The following is a 20,012-nucleotide window of genomic DNA, read 5'->3' as shown; positions in this document are numbered from 1 at the left end:
ATCCTATTTAGCAAACGCCCGTTTAAATATTACTGTAACAGAAAATTTTCAGAAAAAAAATGTATTGTATGTTTAGTACCAAATTTTAACATAGAAATTCACTTAGTCGTTTTAATACACAATAAATGAGTAGATTATACGCACAATATCATATTACAACGAATGTAAATTTTAGTAGAATTTAATTAATTATATTGTAGGAATTATGTATATAAATAAAAATAAGTTGACCAAAGTAAATAATTGTTATAATTAATACTTAAAACTAACCCTTTGAATCTTTGACTCAATCTCTTCTTGTGATAAATTTGAACAAAAAATATTTGTTTAATTTAAAATATATATTTTCATATATTAATATTTGATAAATAATATACTCGTAATACTTCCACGATTTGAAACAAATTAGTATTCATTTACACTGAAGCTTGAACTATTTGCAATCCATTTTACGACCATGTCCTGTGAATTATCCATATACTCGTCTTCAGAAAACTTGACCACTTTAATCCTTATTTTTTCGGTAATCAAATATAGACCAAACATTAAAACGCCAGTTAACAGGAATCTGAAAATGAAGAATAAATAATTATTAGTAGTTAAAACGAAAATTGTTACATTACGAAAATATCGCTATAATAGAAATCAGAATCAATAAAACTAATTTTATCATTTGTTTCACAAAATTATTCAGTTATAATAAATTGTGAAATTAAATTATGTGCAATTATGTCTATTTATAAATTAAGATTCTTAAATTTATTCCTGTGCAAGTTCAATACTCAATTGTGAAATATAATAAATAGACTCGTATTAGGACTATCGTTTTGAAAATTGGACTATCAGGTGTCTAGAATCAATTCAATTGTCTTATGGTCATTACATTAAGAAGTTTCTTATCATTAATGTTTTCACCAGTCGATTTTACTGGTAATTATACCGCTACCAGAAATTCCAACCGATTGGTTGGTAAATAACATAGCGATCACACATAACGACCAAAAATTCAAAATTAAATTTTGTTGTTTTTTTGCAATATTAATTTAAGTCCTCCTGACTAATTTAAATTTACCCATTGAAACCAATTTATCCTGTGGTACGCGAGAGATATTTTAATAATTATGTAAATGTATGTAATACGCAAATACAGGTCTATTCTCTCCTCTTAAAAGAGAAAGGAACTGCAGCAATGCCTTATATCTTATTTTTAAAAGTCGACCGATTTGAATCCTCTCTTTTGAGATCTCTTGATCTGCAGCCATAGAAGCTAGCTATACCAAAGAGCACCAAAAATACTGAGCAGGAGAAGCAAATGAGTTTTTTTTATTAAATAAACATACCTTGGATTATTTAAATCATTCAGTGTATTCAACAAATTCTCCGTTATATTTAGGCATTGTTCTATTCAACAGTGTCATATTCTGTACTAAAACATTATTCGTTTTTGATACCGAATAGATGTCCATTAAAAATTTTGTAGTCCAAAATGCCGAAAAAGCAACAGCGCCTAGTATAAGCACACTGAAATACACACTTCAATTCATGGAAACTGGAATATTGGTAGGTATTTGATCATATTAAAATATGATCATAATATAAATGGGTACATCGATGATGCTTGATAGTCGGCAAAGAATATGACTTTTAACGTTTTTACGCCTAAATTATTCCGTTTTATGTCATGGCAACATTTTGGCAAAAAGCAACGAAGTGGTAATTTTGAATTTGTGGATACGTTTTCTCTTGGACTATTTTTTATTGATTGTTGTTTGTGCAAACAAAAATTGTTTTTGTTAATATGCTATTGACTTCGTGACTTTAATCCGTAATGAAAACAATATATATATCTTATCAAAAAATATTGTGTAACTGTAAATATTATGTCTGTGAAATGTTCATAATCCGAGTTGTAAATATTTCATGGTCAAAATTATTTTACGAATATTAAATTAAATTTATTTACACAATAAAAAAATCTTTAAAAAACATATAACATAGTTAAAATCTTTTTTTTAATTATTAAGTAAATAATTTATCAAGACGGTCTGCTAAAATGGCTTCGTAAGAAATATTAACCATTCCTTCCACTATCAATGCGCCAGCAACCTTGGGAATTAAGATGTTTTATCCCTTGTGCCTATAGTTCAAACCGGAAGCGGTAAAATGTGCTATGAGGAGTGTTACTTAGGAATCAAGTTAATTTAACTTAGATGTAGGAGTAGATTACAGTCTGGACTTTAATATAATAATATAATTTTATTTAGGTGTATCAAATAGCACAATCAAATCAAAATCAATAAATTTAAATCAGAAAAATAATCTTAATAATAATAATTAGCTACTATAGCTGTATAAACTTACAGTCCCGCGCCCATATTGAATAAATTTTATTAAAAAAAAAAAAAAAACATTTAAACACGTATTGTAAATATTTTCCTAGCCTATTTCTATCACGGCCAATACCTCAAACACAACTGAAGATTAGTCGTCTAAATATTATAACAATAATAAAAACTGAGCCTATTGTATTAGATGACGTTGTCAGTTTAATCAACAAGCTTGAAGAAATTAAATGTTTATTATGAGTTTCGGTATAACGTTGAATTTATAAATATTTAGGTATACGCTTACAAATATTAATAATAACTAGTTGCCTATTCCGACTTCGTACCGGTGACATAACATTTATTTTGTTAAAAAAACAATTGCAGAGATATCTATCAATTAGTCCAATTTAAACAATACTGGATCATAAAAAGCAGTCAAAAATAGCAAAATAATTATCAAAATCGGTCCAGCCGTTTAGGAGTTCAATGACATACACGCGTAAAAAATTATATAAAATTAAAAAGATACGTATGGATAGTCACTTAGGATTTGTTTGTGACATATACGCAAATACACAGAGTGCATATTTCATAAAAAGAAGAAATAGAATAAACTGCAAAAAACGAACAGCTTCGGATTATTTCGAACGTTTAATGTCATTACAAAGGTCTCCTCTCCTTTTGAGAAGTTATTTAGTTTGGATAGTACGAAATATTGAAAAATATAAAAAACAAGATAGGTGGGTACTGAAAATCCTTACATATTTAATAAATTAATACACATCTGTTGCTTATTATAATTATTGTAATAAATAACAAAGGCCGATATTTTATGAAACACTATTTAATATATCCAAGCCCGTAAAATTTGCCATGGGCACATCATTTATTTGCCTATCCATCTTCATTAAATATTTCAAGCCTAAATAAAGGGTAACCATAAGAGCTCCTGTTATCAGAAATCTGAAAAGAAACGTTGTATCAATTAAATCTGTAAATAAAGTAAAATGATTAGTTTAAATTTTAAAGTCGTCAATTTTTTTTTTGCATTTACATTTATGTTCTTGAACTACGTTTCGTTACCATATATTGTATTTAATATCAATAGCCTAATATCCATTCCCTGAAAGGAGATACTGCATTTTGCACACAGAAGATCGGAATTACGATAAAGGGGATACGTTGCTAGTATTCTTGAAACCATCATCACTTTCTACAGTATCTATTTTCAATTTTGATCAGTCAGTATATACTCATTTAAGAACACATTGTAAATAATTATATTGAAAGTAAATATTTAATCATTACAATAAGTTGATTTGACGAAAATGGATATAAAAGTAGAATGTAATATAAGAGGAATTATGATAGAGATTTCCACAAGAGAATAGCTGAAGGGAAGTCGGTTGTCATGATATGGACAAATAATATTGAGAAGAATATTTATTAGATGATGATTAAATATAAGCGGATGGAATATTTAAGGAATGAGTAACTGAAACATTAGCGAAGAGATAAAAGTGAAGAAACACTATGCCGACCCTAAATAAATCAATATCAAAATATTCTTTATCCTAGTAGTCTTTTACGAGCACTTTTCAATCGTCATTTTACATAACTATAATAGGTAAAGCCACCATCGATCGGTTCGGAATGTTGATTATACCGAGGAAGTCAAGAAAGAGAGAAATTACTCTTTAACAACATTTGTGATACATAATGTATGTCAGGATATAATATATTATATTCTGTTAAATAATATGCTTTATTTAGTCATGTTTTTTTTTAACGAATATTTGAATTTATGAATCGGCAAAGTTAATGGGATAGATAAGCGAATAATGACGATGAATGATTCTTTTTGGTGTTTTTAAAATGTTATTGTTTGTTGAAAAAAATACAAAAATATTTTAGAAAGGATTTTTATATTTTCATAAATGCATAATTAATTATAACTCACGTTCCAGCTACAACCATAATCCAACGTTTTAAAAAAATATAGCTCTATATTGATTGAACGGCAAATTCTAATTAAAGAATATTATTGAAACAATACATACCTACCTTTAACTGTTTGTTTAAGAATAACAAGGAAGTGTACGAATTTGTAATTTTCCTGTTAAGTGCAAGCGATGTTTTTTGTTTGATAATTCTAAGAATCAAAACATATTTTTTTATAGAATCTTTGATTAAACTCATGATGTACGAAAAATAAACTTACGAACGACTCAGCTAAGAAACCAGTTCAGCATCAAGGTAAGAGAGTTGATGTTTTGCTTCTCTGTGATTTGGTCGTTGTATTCAAATAAAATAGCAGAATTTCTTGACTCAAGCACCCTATATATAACGATGGTAATTTATTAAATCAGCATTAGGTATAAAAATTAATAGCCTAAATTGTATTGCATAAAAAGCAACCGTTTCTATTACGTCTGAAAAGTCGCAACGCAACGCAAAAAACATTTAATCTCATAGGATATCTCGGTCGATAATTTCAAGTTAAGCTTTTCTTAGCTTGTACTATTAAAAATCCATGCCATGGACATTTTGTAAAAAAAAATTAATACACGCACCATATATTTTCGGAGTCGAACTTGGTAAAATATTTATTTAACCGATGGTAACCTAACAGGAAGAATATACAACACTGTTTCGCCTAATCTTAGACTTTAAAAACGTTTATAAAATAACTACCTTCATAGACCAGTTTTATATTTCTTATGCTATATTCCTATTAATAATATTAAAATTAAGTGCTCAGATATTTATTTACCAAAATATAATAAATAAATAAAAAATAATTACAAATATATTATTTTTATTTATTTTTAGCTATCAAAATAGACAAACCAAATAGTTTAATGCTGCTGAGCGTCCGGGTTTCGGCCAGAGTGGGGATTTGGATTATACATTTTTTTATATAATACTATATTTTCCCCACTTACAATATTATTACTATAAACCAGGACCACATTATTACAATTACACCTTTTTGTTTATCTTTTGCGGTAACGGTTTTTTTTTTAATTACCTTGATTATTATCGAAGTAAAAACAGCCGAACTATCGATTTGGTATAGGCTAAATACAACCACTGTATTATTAGTAATATATTTGTATATAACAGGTTTCATAAAAAAATTTTTTTGGAAACCTGTTATATACAAATATATTCAAATTTTTCTTAAATTATACAATTATAAAAATAAATTATTCACAATATCATTCACAAATATTATTTTGGTACATCAAAAAAATGTTCATTATTCGAATTCGAAATTTACAATGTATAAACTCTGATAAACGTACCTCTAAGTACTTATTTTCAATACTCATCAACAATTAGTGTTATCCACACAACTATAAACTCAAGAAGTTATCGTGATTATGTTGCTTTAAATATAAAAAAGGTAAATTTAAATAATTAGGAAAACATCAAATTTGTGTTTTCCTTTGAAAGGGAAGTTATATCAAAGTAGGCAATACTAGTCAGCGTAGATTTACTTGGTTTTTATATAAAATATCGTAATCGTACAAACTTCTCCAAGTATTGTATTCTCTATTAAATAATAATGTAATCACGATCTCTAAATGCCAACATTGTAGGTAAGTCGGTGTCTTGGGAAAGCGTTCCACTTGTAGTTGTTGCGTTTATTATTTCGTTCGTTACGGCCTGCGTTGTTGTAGTCGTTGTTGTGCGATTCGCCACAACATCCATGGGCATGAGGGCGTACTTCGTTGCCCAGTATGCACCAAACGCTAACACGAAGGTCACTAATAAACTTGGAAATTAAATAATATTATTATACGGCACTTATTTCAACTATTTAATTATAATTACCTACAATCCGAAGGCCATTTTAATATGATAGTCCTTGTTAAGAATCTTGACACTGCTTACTGAGAGTGCTTGAATCTTCTAATAGTTGATCGATTCTTTTCGAAAACTCATAACTTCTTTGTAAAGAAAGTAGTAGTAAAGGCTTTTCCACATTAAGCCGTTCTAATTATTTCGATTTATCATAGGAAAATATAACGCGAAAATTTCGTTTTAAACTTATTCAATTTAAAATAAAATGTGGATGTTCGGATGTTGGAATATTTCACAAATATGGGCAATTTTTTTTTTATTTCGATCAGCTCTTCAGTAAGGCTTGAATTAAGATTGTGATTCTGTCTATTAATATGGAGTTTATCAAAAATAATACAAATGAAAACAATAGGAAAGATACATCAATTACATGGATGGAATTGATTATTTGAAAAATTTTGACCATCATGAAATCAAATCCTTACTCTTTTATAAAGAGAACAATGACATATGTTACCTGAGATGAAATTTGATTAGCGAATTGAACATATTGTACAATCTTACGACATGGCCTAGGGCTATTGGCCTTTAAACGCTATTCAAGCCCGTAGAGCCAAGTTGTTCCTGTGCTAGAACACGTAAATTTTAACCTATAACTGCAGATTTCACCCTAGGCAGTCATCACTAAGCTTGTATATTATTGATCTTGTGCTCGGCGGTGAAGGAGACAATTGTTAGGAAACATATTTGCCAATTATTTTGTATAAGAATGAAAACGCAACCAATGGTATTGAAATGCATAAGCTTAGTTTCTTTATCTATCTGTCAAGCTGTGTACTAACAAATTCGTTCAGTTAGAATTGGGATTTGCCGATTAAATTTTACTTTAATTGTGTTTACGTTTTACATTTTTTTCATTAAATTACATTATACAGCCGTAGCGCTCTCTAACCGGCCAGTAACTTTTATCCGCTCTTTAAAATTAATACTTTGTTAAATTGTAACAATTTAGTTAATTGCAATCAAGAATCCTCCGTACTCATTTTCTGTACATCTACGAGGCTCTTTAAAATGAGACCATTAATTTATTATGTGCAGCCATCGTCCCATAATCACTTGGACAAAAATCGGCTTACGCTATGAATATATAAGATACGATAGAAAATAAGAAACCGTAACTGGAAATTTTGTCACAAAGCCTCTAATAATTGTTAAATAGCCTTAGTAAAATGATAATGGTCTTATAATATAATAATCTATTGTTAAATGGTTATTATCGATAAAATAAATATGAACTACTTATCAAATGAATACACAAGATCGTAAGATAAAAATATTTTTAATTTAGATGTAATCACTAGATAAGTTTTATTGTTAACACAAACTCAAACTTTATTCAAGTTTACTTTTACAACCAAGCAATGTAATCTATGTAATAGGTCCGAGATATCGCTTTTGATACATCAAAAGCTGATACAACAAAAAACAAGGCAGCCAGTGTGGTAACGGCATACCTATAACTTAGTACTAATAACAAACTGTGTAATTATTAGATTGCTTTCTACAATTTTTTATTTATTAATTATTTACAAAACGCAGGCAGAGAATGATGCTTGCAATATTATTTACATTTACCAACTAAGAGTTGTTCTTTATTCGAATTCGAGATTTAAAATATATGAACGCCGATAAATGTACCTCTAGGTACTTATTTACAAAACTCATCAACAATTTATGTTTTCCACACAACTATAAACTCAAGAAGATTCGAGACTATGTTGCTTTAAATATAAAAAAGATAAATTTGTATCTGCTATTTAATTTTAGTAATCGTCACCTTTATTTAAATTTCGTCAATTTTATTTAAATTTGGTAATCGTCACCATAGACATTGGCTAAAATACCCCATTAACCAACCAACCAAGATGTTATGTAACTTGTGCCTGCACTAACACCCACCCTTTCAAAATGAAACACAATAATACTGAGTTTTGTTGTTAGGCGGTAGAAAAAGTGATGTGTTACTGGTATCTGCCGATAGGCTCGACACCCTTCTCCAAGAGAAGCTACCAGCTCATTAACATTGGTTTTCTTACTTAGTAATCATTTTAGGATAATTAAATTATTAAATAAAATTCTAAATTCTTAACATATTCTAATATAACATAAGTTTTAACTGACGTGTCGTGAATCCATTAATTATAAAATCCATCCATTACGTTTTAAAGCTTAGGTGTCATCGTAGTGCTTATATTATAAAATGTAATGTTCTTTGCCTCGGGTGAATTCATTATGTATTTTGTAGTCCAATAGGCTCCAAAAGCCAGAAGGCCAGTGATAATTATGCTGGAAACAAAATAAAATACGTACAATTATAAATGTCAACCGCGTATTAAACATTCGTCAATTCCAAACAAGGATAGAGATATTTCTGCGTATTCTTTTCGAAAAAACATCAACAAGCGTAAATAAATCTTTCAGATGTTCATGTTATCCGAGCGGTCAGTAACGCAATTTAGTAAATGTAGATACATGATACATTTCTTAATTTGACGTCTCAAAAATAGTTTAATTCGAAAGATATTTATCTTCGCCACTGAAGTTCATAACAATATAACAATTATCTATGTATATTTATAATCCAATTTTCTTCGTTGTGTTTTAAACATTTTAATCAGAAATTAATAGCATAAAAACTTACCAGATACCGGATTTGCTATTATTATCGTATATCGTATATTAATATATAACAGTAAATATACGTAACAATCAATATTATACTTACAATCCTATAGGCATAGTGCAGTAAGTAATTTGTTCTGGAGCTAATTGCCTGTTATCACTAGATAACTAGTGCTCTTATAACACAACAACAATTGAACCCTTTATTTATATATTAAATCATAAAACCAACAATCCACCACGTTCTTAGAGGCTTAAAGATATTGACTAATAAACGTTCTTTCTTAACTTCAAGCGAGTAGTAACTGAGCAGATTTCTAAGATGTTTAAAATAATACAATCAATTATTGAACTAACAATTTAACAATTATTTTTATATCTTATCCTGGTTACCTCAAAATATTTTCTCGCTTATTTCATCTCAAAATAAGTTTTTATAATCTAAATATAGTTAATTTTTTTTAAATAAATTATTTGCAATTTTTTTCTTTCAATAATTTAATATAAAATTTATGTTGCAATCATAGTACAGCTTTAAGTGTGTCCACCATTAAATCACTCGTCTATTATCCTTCTAGTTCGTGTTTGTTAAACATGAATTGTCCAACAAATAACAATAATTATAATTGTATCGCATTATTATATCGAAACACCAATTCACTAAACAATATACAAATATACCAAACTAAGAGCCCTAGTATACAAATATACTAACTCAAACACTATTAACTTTTACGTAAAAATAATGAAATCGCTGTGTTTTGTTTTGTTTAGAATTGTACAGATATGTATCTATAATATATACTTCGCCAATTTAATTTAATTTGGAACAATTTTTGAAAATCGAATCATTCATTTTCTGTTCCTCGTTTTTAATACTTTAATAGTCTACCGATTCCCGGAGTTTTATTATGTGTGTTTGGACATGGGTATACATTCCATAATCCTGCGTGTATTACTTAAAATACTTCGTCATCTGTATCATACGCGAGACCTAACTTAATAAATACTTTATGTTTAATATACACCTACTTTTAATAATTAATTACAGAAATATTAAATTATCACACAACTTTTTTATTTAAACAATTGTTATTTATTTAATTAGAATCAATGTAAAGTCGGCTAGGGTCAAAACAGCAGCAAATTGAGCCAACACTCCAATGCTAAAGTATGTCTTGTCGAAGGACCACCTTGGGTGCGTTAAAGTATTTATTGAAATTCTTGATGGTCGTCTTTTGAGTTTTTTACATTCAAGTGTAATCTGAAACGAACAATATCATATCCCAGAACAATTTTTTATTTAGTTTTCACTGGCCTTGGTAAGAACAACCCACTCATAAATAATTCTATCGATAAACATAATATTTAATGATGCTACACTCCAATCTTAAGGATTTTTGAGCCTCTGTAAAGACCCGTTGTAATGGACATATCATTTTAGTTTTCATCATTTTCAATGTTTCTTATAGTGATAATGGTTAGGATGGAGGTACAACATCACATGCTTTTTCTGACTTTCATCCTTTTAAAAGTAAAAAGGAATAACTACTAATATATATTTAGGTTTATAACATATTAAGACGTAATTTAAAATTGTCGTCGTTCTATAGCGAAGGTAAGTATATTGAGAAAACCGCCAATTGTCCACCGAAAATCTCCCATATCCTCTAAATCGCATTGAAGTAAAATTGTGCAATTTACTCTAAAATATTCTTCTTAGAAGGAGAGACCATAGCCCAGCAATAGAATTAAATATTCTACTTTTACTACTACAAAATCTACTTATGGAATTGTATACTCACTAACATGATACCAGTTGCACTTAGTATTAAAAAGCCAGCAAATAGGAAATAAGCATGTAAAAACAAATATAGTTCCTGATCAACGATCATAGATATAATAAGTCCTATTGGAATCTGAATTTGTGACCATAAAGCTCCTCCTATTAGTGTTTGTTCATCTCTATTCTTGGGCCTAGACTCCACATTTGCAGTAGCCCATAGAAACGCTGCTGCTATTACGATACCTAGACTACTGAATTTTAGAATTAAACTAACAACGTTAGAAACCATTAGAAATTATTTTTCACATTTCATCAGGTTAGTACTGTTTAGTTAATATAGTTTCTAAAGTTCATATTTGACGTTTAACTTCAATTTTGATAATTTTAGTACACTCGACGTCATTCTATTTTGAGTTTCAATGTAAACGTAAATTTCTATGTTGATCTTTTTTGCACAACTCATAGTGCGAAGGTTCAGAGAGTTATTTGTGTACCATTGAAAGGAAAATTAATTGAATACAAATAAATTCTGTATTTTTCAAAAAAAAATATTAATGTGATAGAAACGTAAAATAACATAAAAATAGTTCTAAAACCTGTAAATTGTGAAAATAAACACTAATTGAGTCATTTCTCTTATAACGTACCGTTCAATAAGAAGTTTTTATGTAGAAAAACCTCAGGTGCAGTATAGCATCTATGAGTTGGGTATTCTCGTGTCCCTCGGAAAGCATGTTAGACCAGTTGTACTAACATATATCGTACATACATGTACACAATAACGTACTCTGCATAGTTGGCTAATGCCTCTTAAGGCGACCGACGTGGCTGAAATCGTTAGTATCAATATATTTTTCTCTCCATCCATGCTATAACTTTGGCAATTATTCCACCAACCAACCATTTCCCGAGTAGTCGTTACAACGGCTAAAATTACAGAACAGCGCCAATAGCAATTATTAAAATTATGCGTAACAAGACTTCATTATAATAATAGCCAAATTTTAATTTAGTCATGGGAAATTTAACATAGTACGACAAGATTTAATCATAACATAATTTTTCCAACTCCGAAAATTTTATAGTTCATTACATAAAAAGATTAAACATGTTGAAACACGTCGTCATTTGTCATGTTTTTATTGTTTTTCAAGTGATTTATTTAACTGCTCACGAAACGCAAAACAGCTATGTAAGTTTTATATATATAATGTATCAGTATATTTTTATTTTATTAGTATTACTCATTTTTAATACCCCCGCCGTTCCATATTATAAAAATTATAACAGAAACTCTAATTTACTTCCTATATTCTAAAAAAATACAAATAATAATAGGTCTATATTTTTTATCGAAATTTTACATTTATGATAGAAAACAAATAAAATAGAAAAGTCAATCAGATTAAGTTTTAATTTTGAAGCCGAAAAAAATTACATTTGGATTAATTTCTTTACCGTTTTTGACAGTTATTGAAAATATTGAAATCATATATTTTGTGTAATACATGCGTCTGTGATTGGTTTAACGACAAATAAATGTATTCGAGATTGTAATAAAAACCGTATCATAATTAAAAAAAGTTATTACATTTGTTTACAAAAGGATTTAGGCAACTTTGATAATTTTTGTTTAAATTACTCAATATATATTTTTAAGCTGATTAGTTAACAAAAAAATATCACATTTTAAATCCCTTTTTTCATAGACCACCGATTATTATTATATATTAATGAACGTTTACTTTTTATAAAATTCTTAATATATTTAGTATTCATTGATTTATTTTAAAAACAGGGTGAATTCTCACTGAAAATCATAAAATTTAATATCTGCAAGGGCCCAAAGAGAATTGACTGCACCAACTTAACAATGAGCGCACTCAATGAAACAAATTTAGTAATAAACATCGAAATTAAGAAAAATGTCACCATAAATCGGGTAATATTTTACATTTACATAAGTTTAAGCTATTTCTTAATTACTTAATTGGATTCTGTATCCAGTTAGAGTATAGTAGTACTATAAACATACTGTGTTCAATGATTTCTCTTCGAATTATTTCCCTCTTCAGTAATGAAAAGGTTTCGAACTTTTTCTACCACGCTATTCAAGGTACTTTTTTAAAAAAACACGTTGCACTTCATGAAGAAGTCCGTACGATGTTTTGTCTCACCTGCCAAGCACAAGTTAATTAATTAATAAATATAATTGACGCACGTGGAATATCAGTGATCATCATCATCATCTGCAATATTGACAACAATTTTAGCTTGTTTTTTTCAAAAAATTGTTTAGTTTAAACACTGATAAATCATTAATTAGATATAATATTGTTAAAATGGACAAATATTCTCTTAGTTTATCTTTTAAAATAGGGAAAAATTGTCTCAATGGTAAACAACAAACCACTTGTGAGACTGCAGATGAAAAATCCATGTGACCACCTATTCATGAAGACATTGTTTCAAACTATACTGAACGTTACTCAGAATTGTATATTTATAAAGGTAAGTAGATAGTTGTATAACTATTCTGTTTTATACAATTTTTTTTTAAATATTGACACAATGGACATAATTACATTTCAAAAGAAGGATTGAATTAAAATAAAAGGAGCGAGAAAAATCGTCGCCAAGTTTTTGGACTGTAGAGTCAGGTCATAGAATAAAAGTCCCAATGCTTCCATTTCAATGATATACGGCGACCTAGCAATGTGTAGTTCAATTCTCATCTTCGGGCTATAAGTACCAACTCACTCCTCAAATAAGCTAGCAATTACATGAAAATACATGTATCTAATATTCTTTAAAATAAATAAGTATTCCACGTTTTTGATTTCATTCATTTAACAATTATTCTTTGCATATCATCGTCAATCATACCTCACAGCACATACATATTTAAGATCTTTGACATTCATGACAAAGTACCTATTTATATATTATATCTATATTTCTTAAGATGTGATTAGTGATTATTATACATAGACCTACGCTGTACTTTCAGCACTGATATTCGCCTGAAAATATGGAGATTATTTCACTTTCTGGTTGTGGTTTTCTTATACATATTTCTTCTTTCTACATAAGTTTTGCATTAAATTAAATTTTAAGAGAACACAGTTTATTAAGTTGATTATACCAAATGTAAAGTATGTTTTTTTATTATTTTTCAGTCAAAAAATGTTCTAAATATAGATATTGCTGAAGTAGCGAAAAAATACTATGGAGGAATGTTTTTATATGGAAATATAACTTTTAAATCTGTATTTTACAACGATGAATGCAACTTCTCCTGCACCATTGTTGAAGTTGCCCTATCTCCTAGGAAGAATAAAAAAACAAAATAATATAAATTACACTTGGAACACCGGAACACTGTATTAAATAATCGTTATCAATTACTTAAGCTGTATTCATGAAGGAATGCTTCACATTTTATATATAATGAATAACTCGGCAGGTATTTACTTGAAGAAAATATTTGTATCTATCTATTCATTATCTTTCTTTCATATTACCAAAATAGAATCAACGATACTAAATGATACTAGAAATTAATACTTTTAATGTATTTAACATTCGACGAGTTGAGACGATTATGATCAACTCTCTTTCGTAACTCTTGTGCACGCGTCAAATCAAACACATGTTATGTCAGTACGTTTTGCTATTTTATAAACATAATATGTGTAGAAAATAACTTACATATTATGTAAATTTGCATGATTGACATTGCATGAACTTTTCAAAGTCATCCATGATGGATGGATATTATATTGGAAAAAGCAATTCGTACTATTTCAACTCTACCTACTGAGGCAATCGATAATAATTTCTTAGATTGAATTGTATTGTAGTAAATGGTATTGTGATGGTTAAATAAATAAACTTATATAAATGACCGAATAAAATTATTTTATTAATAAATAAATTGTAAGTTATTAAAATTTGTTCTTTTATTTTTTACATCATTCTTATTATTACAGCTTTGTACATTACTTCATATGTATTTATCAAAATGAATCCGATACAACAACTTGCAGATATCAATCAAATGGACAACTTTCATCATGGTCCAGCTGTACGCAGTACATTCCACGCGATCTGAAAATAAAAGTATTATTCTACGTATAAAAATTTGATTTAAAGGAAAGTAGAGTTATATTAACGCGTAAAATTTCAATATACGTTCGATAACGTTAATTATAACTTGTACAAAGATAAGGCTTTTATTTTTTTAGTTCTTTGTAGTACTTCTCTGTAATTTTTTTGCTAAATATCTATTTAATTATACAAAGTTATTTTTGTAGTGCCGCCTTCATGTGTCGCTTTCGTCTAAAGATAAACTGGTACAGAATGTCATTCGGCATCTTCAAGTCCATCTTGTGTTTCAAAAAGACTCATTTTGTCAATAAAATATTTTAAATACTCATTCGTAACGATCAGGTTCCAATATATTCTTCTTTCCTTCTAATGATCCAATAAGTAGCATAACTTACGAGTCGGGTATATCGTCTCCAATCCTCACTAACTTGCGATCAGTGCGCAAACCCCATCGCTCTTGTTTTGGGCATGTCGAGTCGCATGGCACACCCACCATACGTATGCGCCGACGCACGCTGGCAGCAAAATAACAGGAACTCATAAAATGGCTGCATCGCGCAATTCCTGCACAAATAATTACAAATGTTTGATTTAAAATAAATAAAATACCTCTGTATTTGTGATTTATAGTACGACATGATTAAACCATTGAATCATGAATAAATGATATTGACGATAGGTCTCCGTCAGGTCCGTGAAGGTCCAATCATTTAGACCTTAGATTAGATAGGCATTGATATAAAAATTACAGTAGTTGAGTCGTGGGGATCCAGATATAATTTATTTTTCCATTTTCTCAATACTTTTCATGATCATAAAAATTCATACAGTTTTGTAACAATTGCGTAAATCCAGAACAACAGTTGGAAACAAAGAGAATTACACTTTTGGAATATTAGTATCGAATATTATTTTTAAAGACTCTTGGACTAATTATTTGTATTTTATAAGTTTTACGAACTTTAACTTACCCCTTTTATTAATCTCATGTATTTTATTTAAAGTTTATCTGCATAAAATCGTTGTATCAGCGTTGTTATTTTGTACAGCATTAAATTAATTTTGGTTCATAACTGTATTTTTATATGCTTTATTTTATTTAAAACTATAACGCAACTACTATTAAGTTAAGCATCTCATTGATTATCAAAACTAAGATTGTATACTGAAGAATAAAGATAAGATAAAAGTTTATACAATAATAAATAAATTAATAATCGAATACAAGATTGATAACTTAAAGATTATTCTACAAAAGCGATGTTATAATTTTAATCGACATTTTCTTTAATTCTTGAGTTTTTTTTTCATATTTCCGAGTCTGAAATCTGCTCTTAAATATGCAGCACCTAATATTAGGAAAATGCAACATAGTTTGTTTTATTTTATTATGTATTGAATTTAATTAAAAAATTTGCACCACCATTTGCATTTTTTGTTTGCTTGGTTTTTCTTAATTTTAAGTACATAAAACTGCGTTCACAATACGATTTTTAGGAAGTAATTAAAAAGAAAATGTGTTTAAGAAATTACCCTACGACTTAATAATCCCATACTTATACCTATCTTAGGTTTGTATTATGATACTTTGAGATATAGTTTATATCAATGTTGTTTAAGCGATAATAATTATTCCAAATTTGAATTTTGAATCAGGAAAACAAAAAAAAAACAAATTAAATATTATAATATTAGTATTATGTTCAGGCATGAGTTAAATGGAGATGCGCACTTTGATATTATTAAATATCTAATGCATACTCATAAAGTGTCCTTTGCAACCAGGCTGTAGTCTCCCGCCGTTGACACAGAAGTCAGCGTGTCCCACTTGACCACTTTCGCCAAGAAAACCAGCATTTGTATGTATCACTTGTACAACATATGCGTCGTCTCTGCCGAGGCGGAATAATCTCGATCCGTAATTAGACACTAGAGGGCGCGCTGGGTCTAAACCTGATAACAAAATAATTAAAAAAATATAATTCAACAGTCATTATTACTTATTTGAGTACTTATTCATTTCAAATATATATAATGCAACACGTTAAATATTGACCAAAAATAAATATTAAAACAGCATATCCGTAAATAGGCTGATAAGCCCAGGCCTGATAATGTGCAGACGTGGGTATATTATTAAAAAAAAAATAATGCAGAATATTGCGTACTGAATAAATAACACCCATATTGAAATTGAGAACATATAGTGAACATATTTTTAGTTGACTACAACTACATTGTTATTCTAAATGTAGCAAATAAACTCACACTCTAACAACATACATTACATACTGTAGTGAGTGGGTCATAGTGGATTGAAATGATCTGAGAAATTTTTGCAAAAATCATCTACATTATCTCTTCATAATCTCTCTTTTTAAGGAAATGGAAAAAAAAATGGAAGAAAAATTATTCCACCATCGTCGAGAAAGAGATGAATAATTAACACGTAAAGTAAATAAAAACCCTAGTCTCGCCGAAATCTTCGGCTATATTTTGTTTCATCTTAAGAGGACAGTCCTTGCGGAACGCCTAAATAGCGCTTACTATTTTCGAAATATCTTAAAACTGGAGCATTGATTATGGATGAAAAAAAACATTCAGTATCTTAATAGATAGATCTCAAGTTTCACCGCATGATATTTATAAAATTTGTATTAATAACTCAGTAAATTCATCGTCAACATCACTCCAAACGCTAAAATCGACCTTTACTATTAACGTTTTTTAAGCTATTTAGCTGCTAGTTTATACATGTATTTTTGGTTAAATGGGGACACAAAAGTGTAAATAATAAGTTCACCGTGTTAAATTTCTATTATATCACATAATATTATAGTAATTTTTATTTAAATATTGCTTACTTTTTGGCATTCGTCGTCCATACTTTTTAGTAAGGAGAAAATCATTTGACGGTTTTGACTTATTATTCGACATCGCTGTCAATAAATTTTTAGTCCCTCCCCAGATCTCAAGGTGGGAGCACGTCAGTTTTTATTTCGAGCCGAGTCTTATAATTTCGCGAATCGTCTACGCAAACATAGATAAGTTAGCATAAGGGTGGGGTGCGAGTGTCGTGGGATGCAATTGTTAATTTTTACCTTTCAAGATTTATCGACTATTAGTCAAGTCACATATTATTAAGTTAGTTCTTTGATAAATAAATATTTTTGTAATAATTAATAAAAATTGAACGATTTTAATTGGCTTTTTAATTACCCTGTATGAATCTACCCCATGGCGTACGAATTTACCGCATTTACTGTACGAACGTACCCGTACCATACCACTACGTGGGGTACATTCGTACAATTATTTTATGTAGAAAAAAGCCTATAACCCTTTAACCTTTTGTCATAATAGTTTTGGACTTTTTTGTAACAAACTATAATATATTTGTTACACTTAAGCACATAAACTAGGTAAATACGACAATTAATCACATCGTAAAAAAATAAAATCTGAAAAGTGTACGAAGGGTAACTATTTTCCCCTAATGTCGAATTAAAAGTACAAAATTGTAAGGATGAACATAGTGAATACCCGAATGAACCTGAATGTAATGTATTTTTTGCACTATCCTGCTTATTTTTTTCTCTTAATACGAAATTTAAAACAAACGCCAACTCATACCCAAACTCAATGCAGTCTCATTACAAAAAGCGGTTTAACTAAAAACCATGGTTTAAACTAGGGTCTAAGTAAAAACGTTATTATAAAAACGGGTTTAGCGATAAACCATAGATTATACTGTGGACTTTAAACCTCTGCGACTCTAGTTTTACGATGGTTTAAAGCGTATCTGTCAAAGTTTCTGTTATAAGTTTAAAAGTTACAATCAGTCGATAATTTTATTTTCTTTTTTGTTGTGTTGTACTGTTTTAACGTAAAAAAAATGGACATGGACATGGTTGATTTAGTGGATATCGAGGACATGGAAGTCATCGAGTTTTGATTTCAAGTTTGAAGTAATTTATGTTTAAGTACTTACTTTTTCTTCAGTACTCCAATTCTCAGAACGTTTCCTTTTTTCCTGACTCATCACGAAATGACTTTAAAGTAGTGTACGAGTGCAAGACGAAATTAGCAAAATTCAACCCTTGTTGCTCCGGTTTCAAATTACGCGCGAAACTTCTTACGAACGAGACTTGCCTTTCGTTACACGTATATTATAAGTTAAGATACATTAAATAATGTGCTAAAACATAAAACTACAAGCGACGTAATAAATTATATATACATCTATACAAAATAACAGTTTCAATTACTTTCATCACTTGTAAACGTAATTTAATCATTAGCAAAACATTGAATCGTTTTATTTTCTAAGCATACGGTACGTTATTATAGAATGATATCAAAATGAACGAACGATATATGAATTAATCTGTGGTGGATATTTAAAGAATGGTTCAAATGGCAGTACTAAGAAATCTATGGTTTTACTAAGTTTTGTAATACGAATGAATTTAGACCATGGTTTTTCAGATAAACCTGGACTAGATAGTCCAGGTTTAAACCAAGGTTTATTTAGTTTTTTGTAATGAGACGGATGTCGTTTAGTTCGTCTGCTTAATTCCTAATTATTTAAATGCATAATTAAAATAGTGCATAGTGCTAAGCAAAAACGGTTGATATACATTCCATTTTGTACTGATGCTATACTTAGTTAGTACCTTTCATGACCAGATACCGTCAGCGGGCCGCCCCCCTGATTTTTGTGTAATATAAAATAATTTTAATTGACTTGTTTAACCAAGAAGATTTATGTCTTTAGTTTTTAGTTAATTAAAAAAAAACTGATTAATATTTACCTCCATTATTTTTATTTATAAAATTTAAGTAAGTGATTATTTAATGTGTCTTAACGCCCTAATTCGTTATACCTACCAACCTTAAAATATCCAGAAAATAATAATTTAGTTAGAGGAGAGCAGTAGAATCAATAAAAATCATAATGTATATGAGGCATCTTAATGCACTCTGACCGCACCCTATGCTAACAAATAATTTATAATTGTGTTTGCGAGTGACAACCTTATAGCTAATACATTACTCATAAATAAATGTATTTTTATAAATCCTACGTTATGAACGCGCAATGAAAATTTAATTTATTCGTTGCAACGAAAACAGGCAACTAATTGTCTAGGGGGTGCGTACGATATACTGCACAATGCAAGTGTATTATTGGAAAGTACCTATGTGTGTGTTCTAAAATAAATTCCCACGCTGACAAACTATGCTCTTAAGATAAATGTTCTACTCTGTATATTTCCTAGACTATTTCAGCTCGA

The 20,012-nt window shown here is 29.1% G+C and overlaps 2 protein-coding genes across 3 annotated transcripts in view; one reads left to right on the top strand and one right to left on the bottom strand.

Annotated features, from left to right (window-relative positions):
* Nucleotides 1-12,478: 12,478 nt before the first annotated feature.
* On the top strand, nucleotides 12,479-13,958 carry LOC113400311 (uncharacterized). The gene is made up of 3 exons (XM_026639872.2): nucleotides 12,479-12,547; nucleotides 12,985-13,116; nucleotides 13,785-13,958. The coding sequence occupies exons 1-3, from the start codon at nucleotides 12,479-12,481 to the stop codon at nucleotides 13,956-13,958; spliced, it is 375 nt and encodes a 124-aa protein (XP_026495657.2).
* Nucleotides 13,959-14,547: 589 nt separating this feature from the next.
* The window catches only part of LOC113391587 (phospholipase A1), a 44,064-nt gene continuing 38,599 nt past the window's right edge, over nucleotides 14,548-20,012 (bottom strand). For both annotated transcript variants that reach the window (XM_026627611.2, XM_026627603.2), the window contains exons 6-8: nucleotides 16,477-16,668; nucleotides 15,111-15,279; nucleotides 14,548-14,715 (exon numbers count right to left, since the gene is read on the bottom strand). In XM_026627611.2, coding sequence (XP_026483396.2) covers nucleotides 14,658-14,715; nucleotides 15,111-15,279; nucleotides 16,477-16,668 — 419 coding nt within the window. In that variant the 3' untranslated portion in view covers nucleotides 14,548-14,657. The remainder of the gene's footprint in view (nucleotides 14,716-15,110; nucleotides 15,280-16,476; nucleotides 16,669-20,012) is intronic.

Source organism: Vanessa tameamea, chromosome 10 (assembly GCF_037043105.1).
Source record: "Vanessa tameamea isolate UH-Manoa-2023 chromosome 10, ilVanTame1 primary haplotype, whole genome shotgun sequence".
In the NCBI taxonomy this organism is placed as follows: Eukaryota; Metazoa; Arthropoda; class Insecta; order Lepidoptera; family Nymphalidae; genus Vanessa; species Vanessa tameamea.
This window is presented reverse-complemented; position numbering and strand designations above follow the sequence as displayed.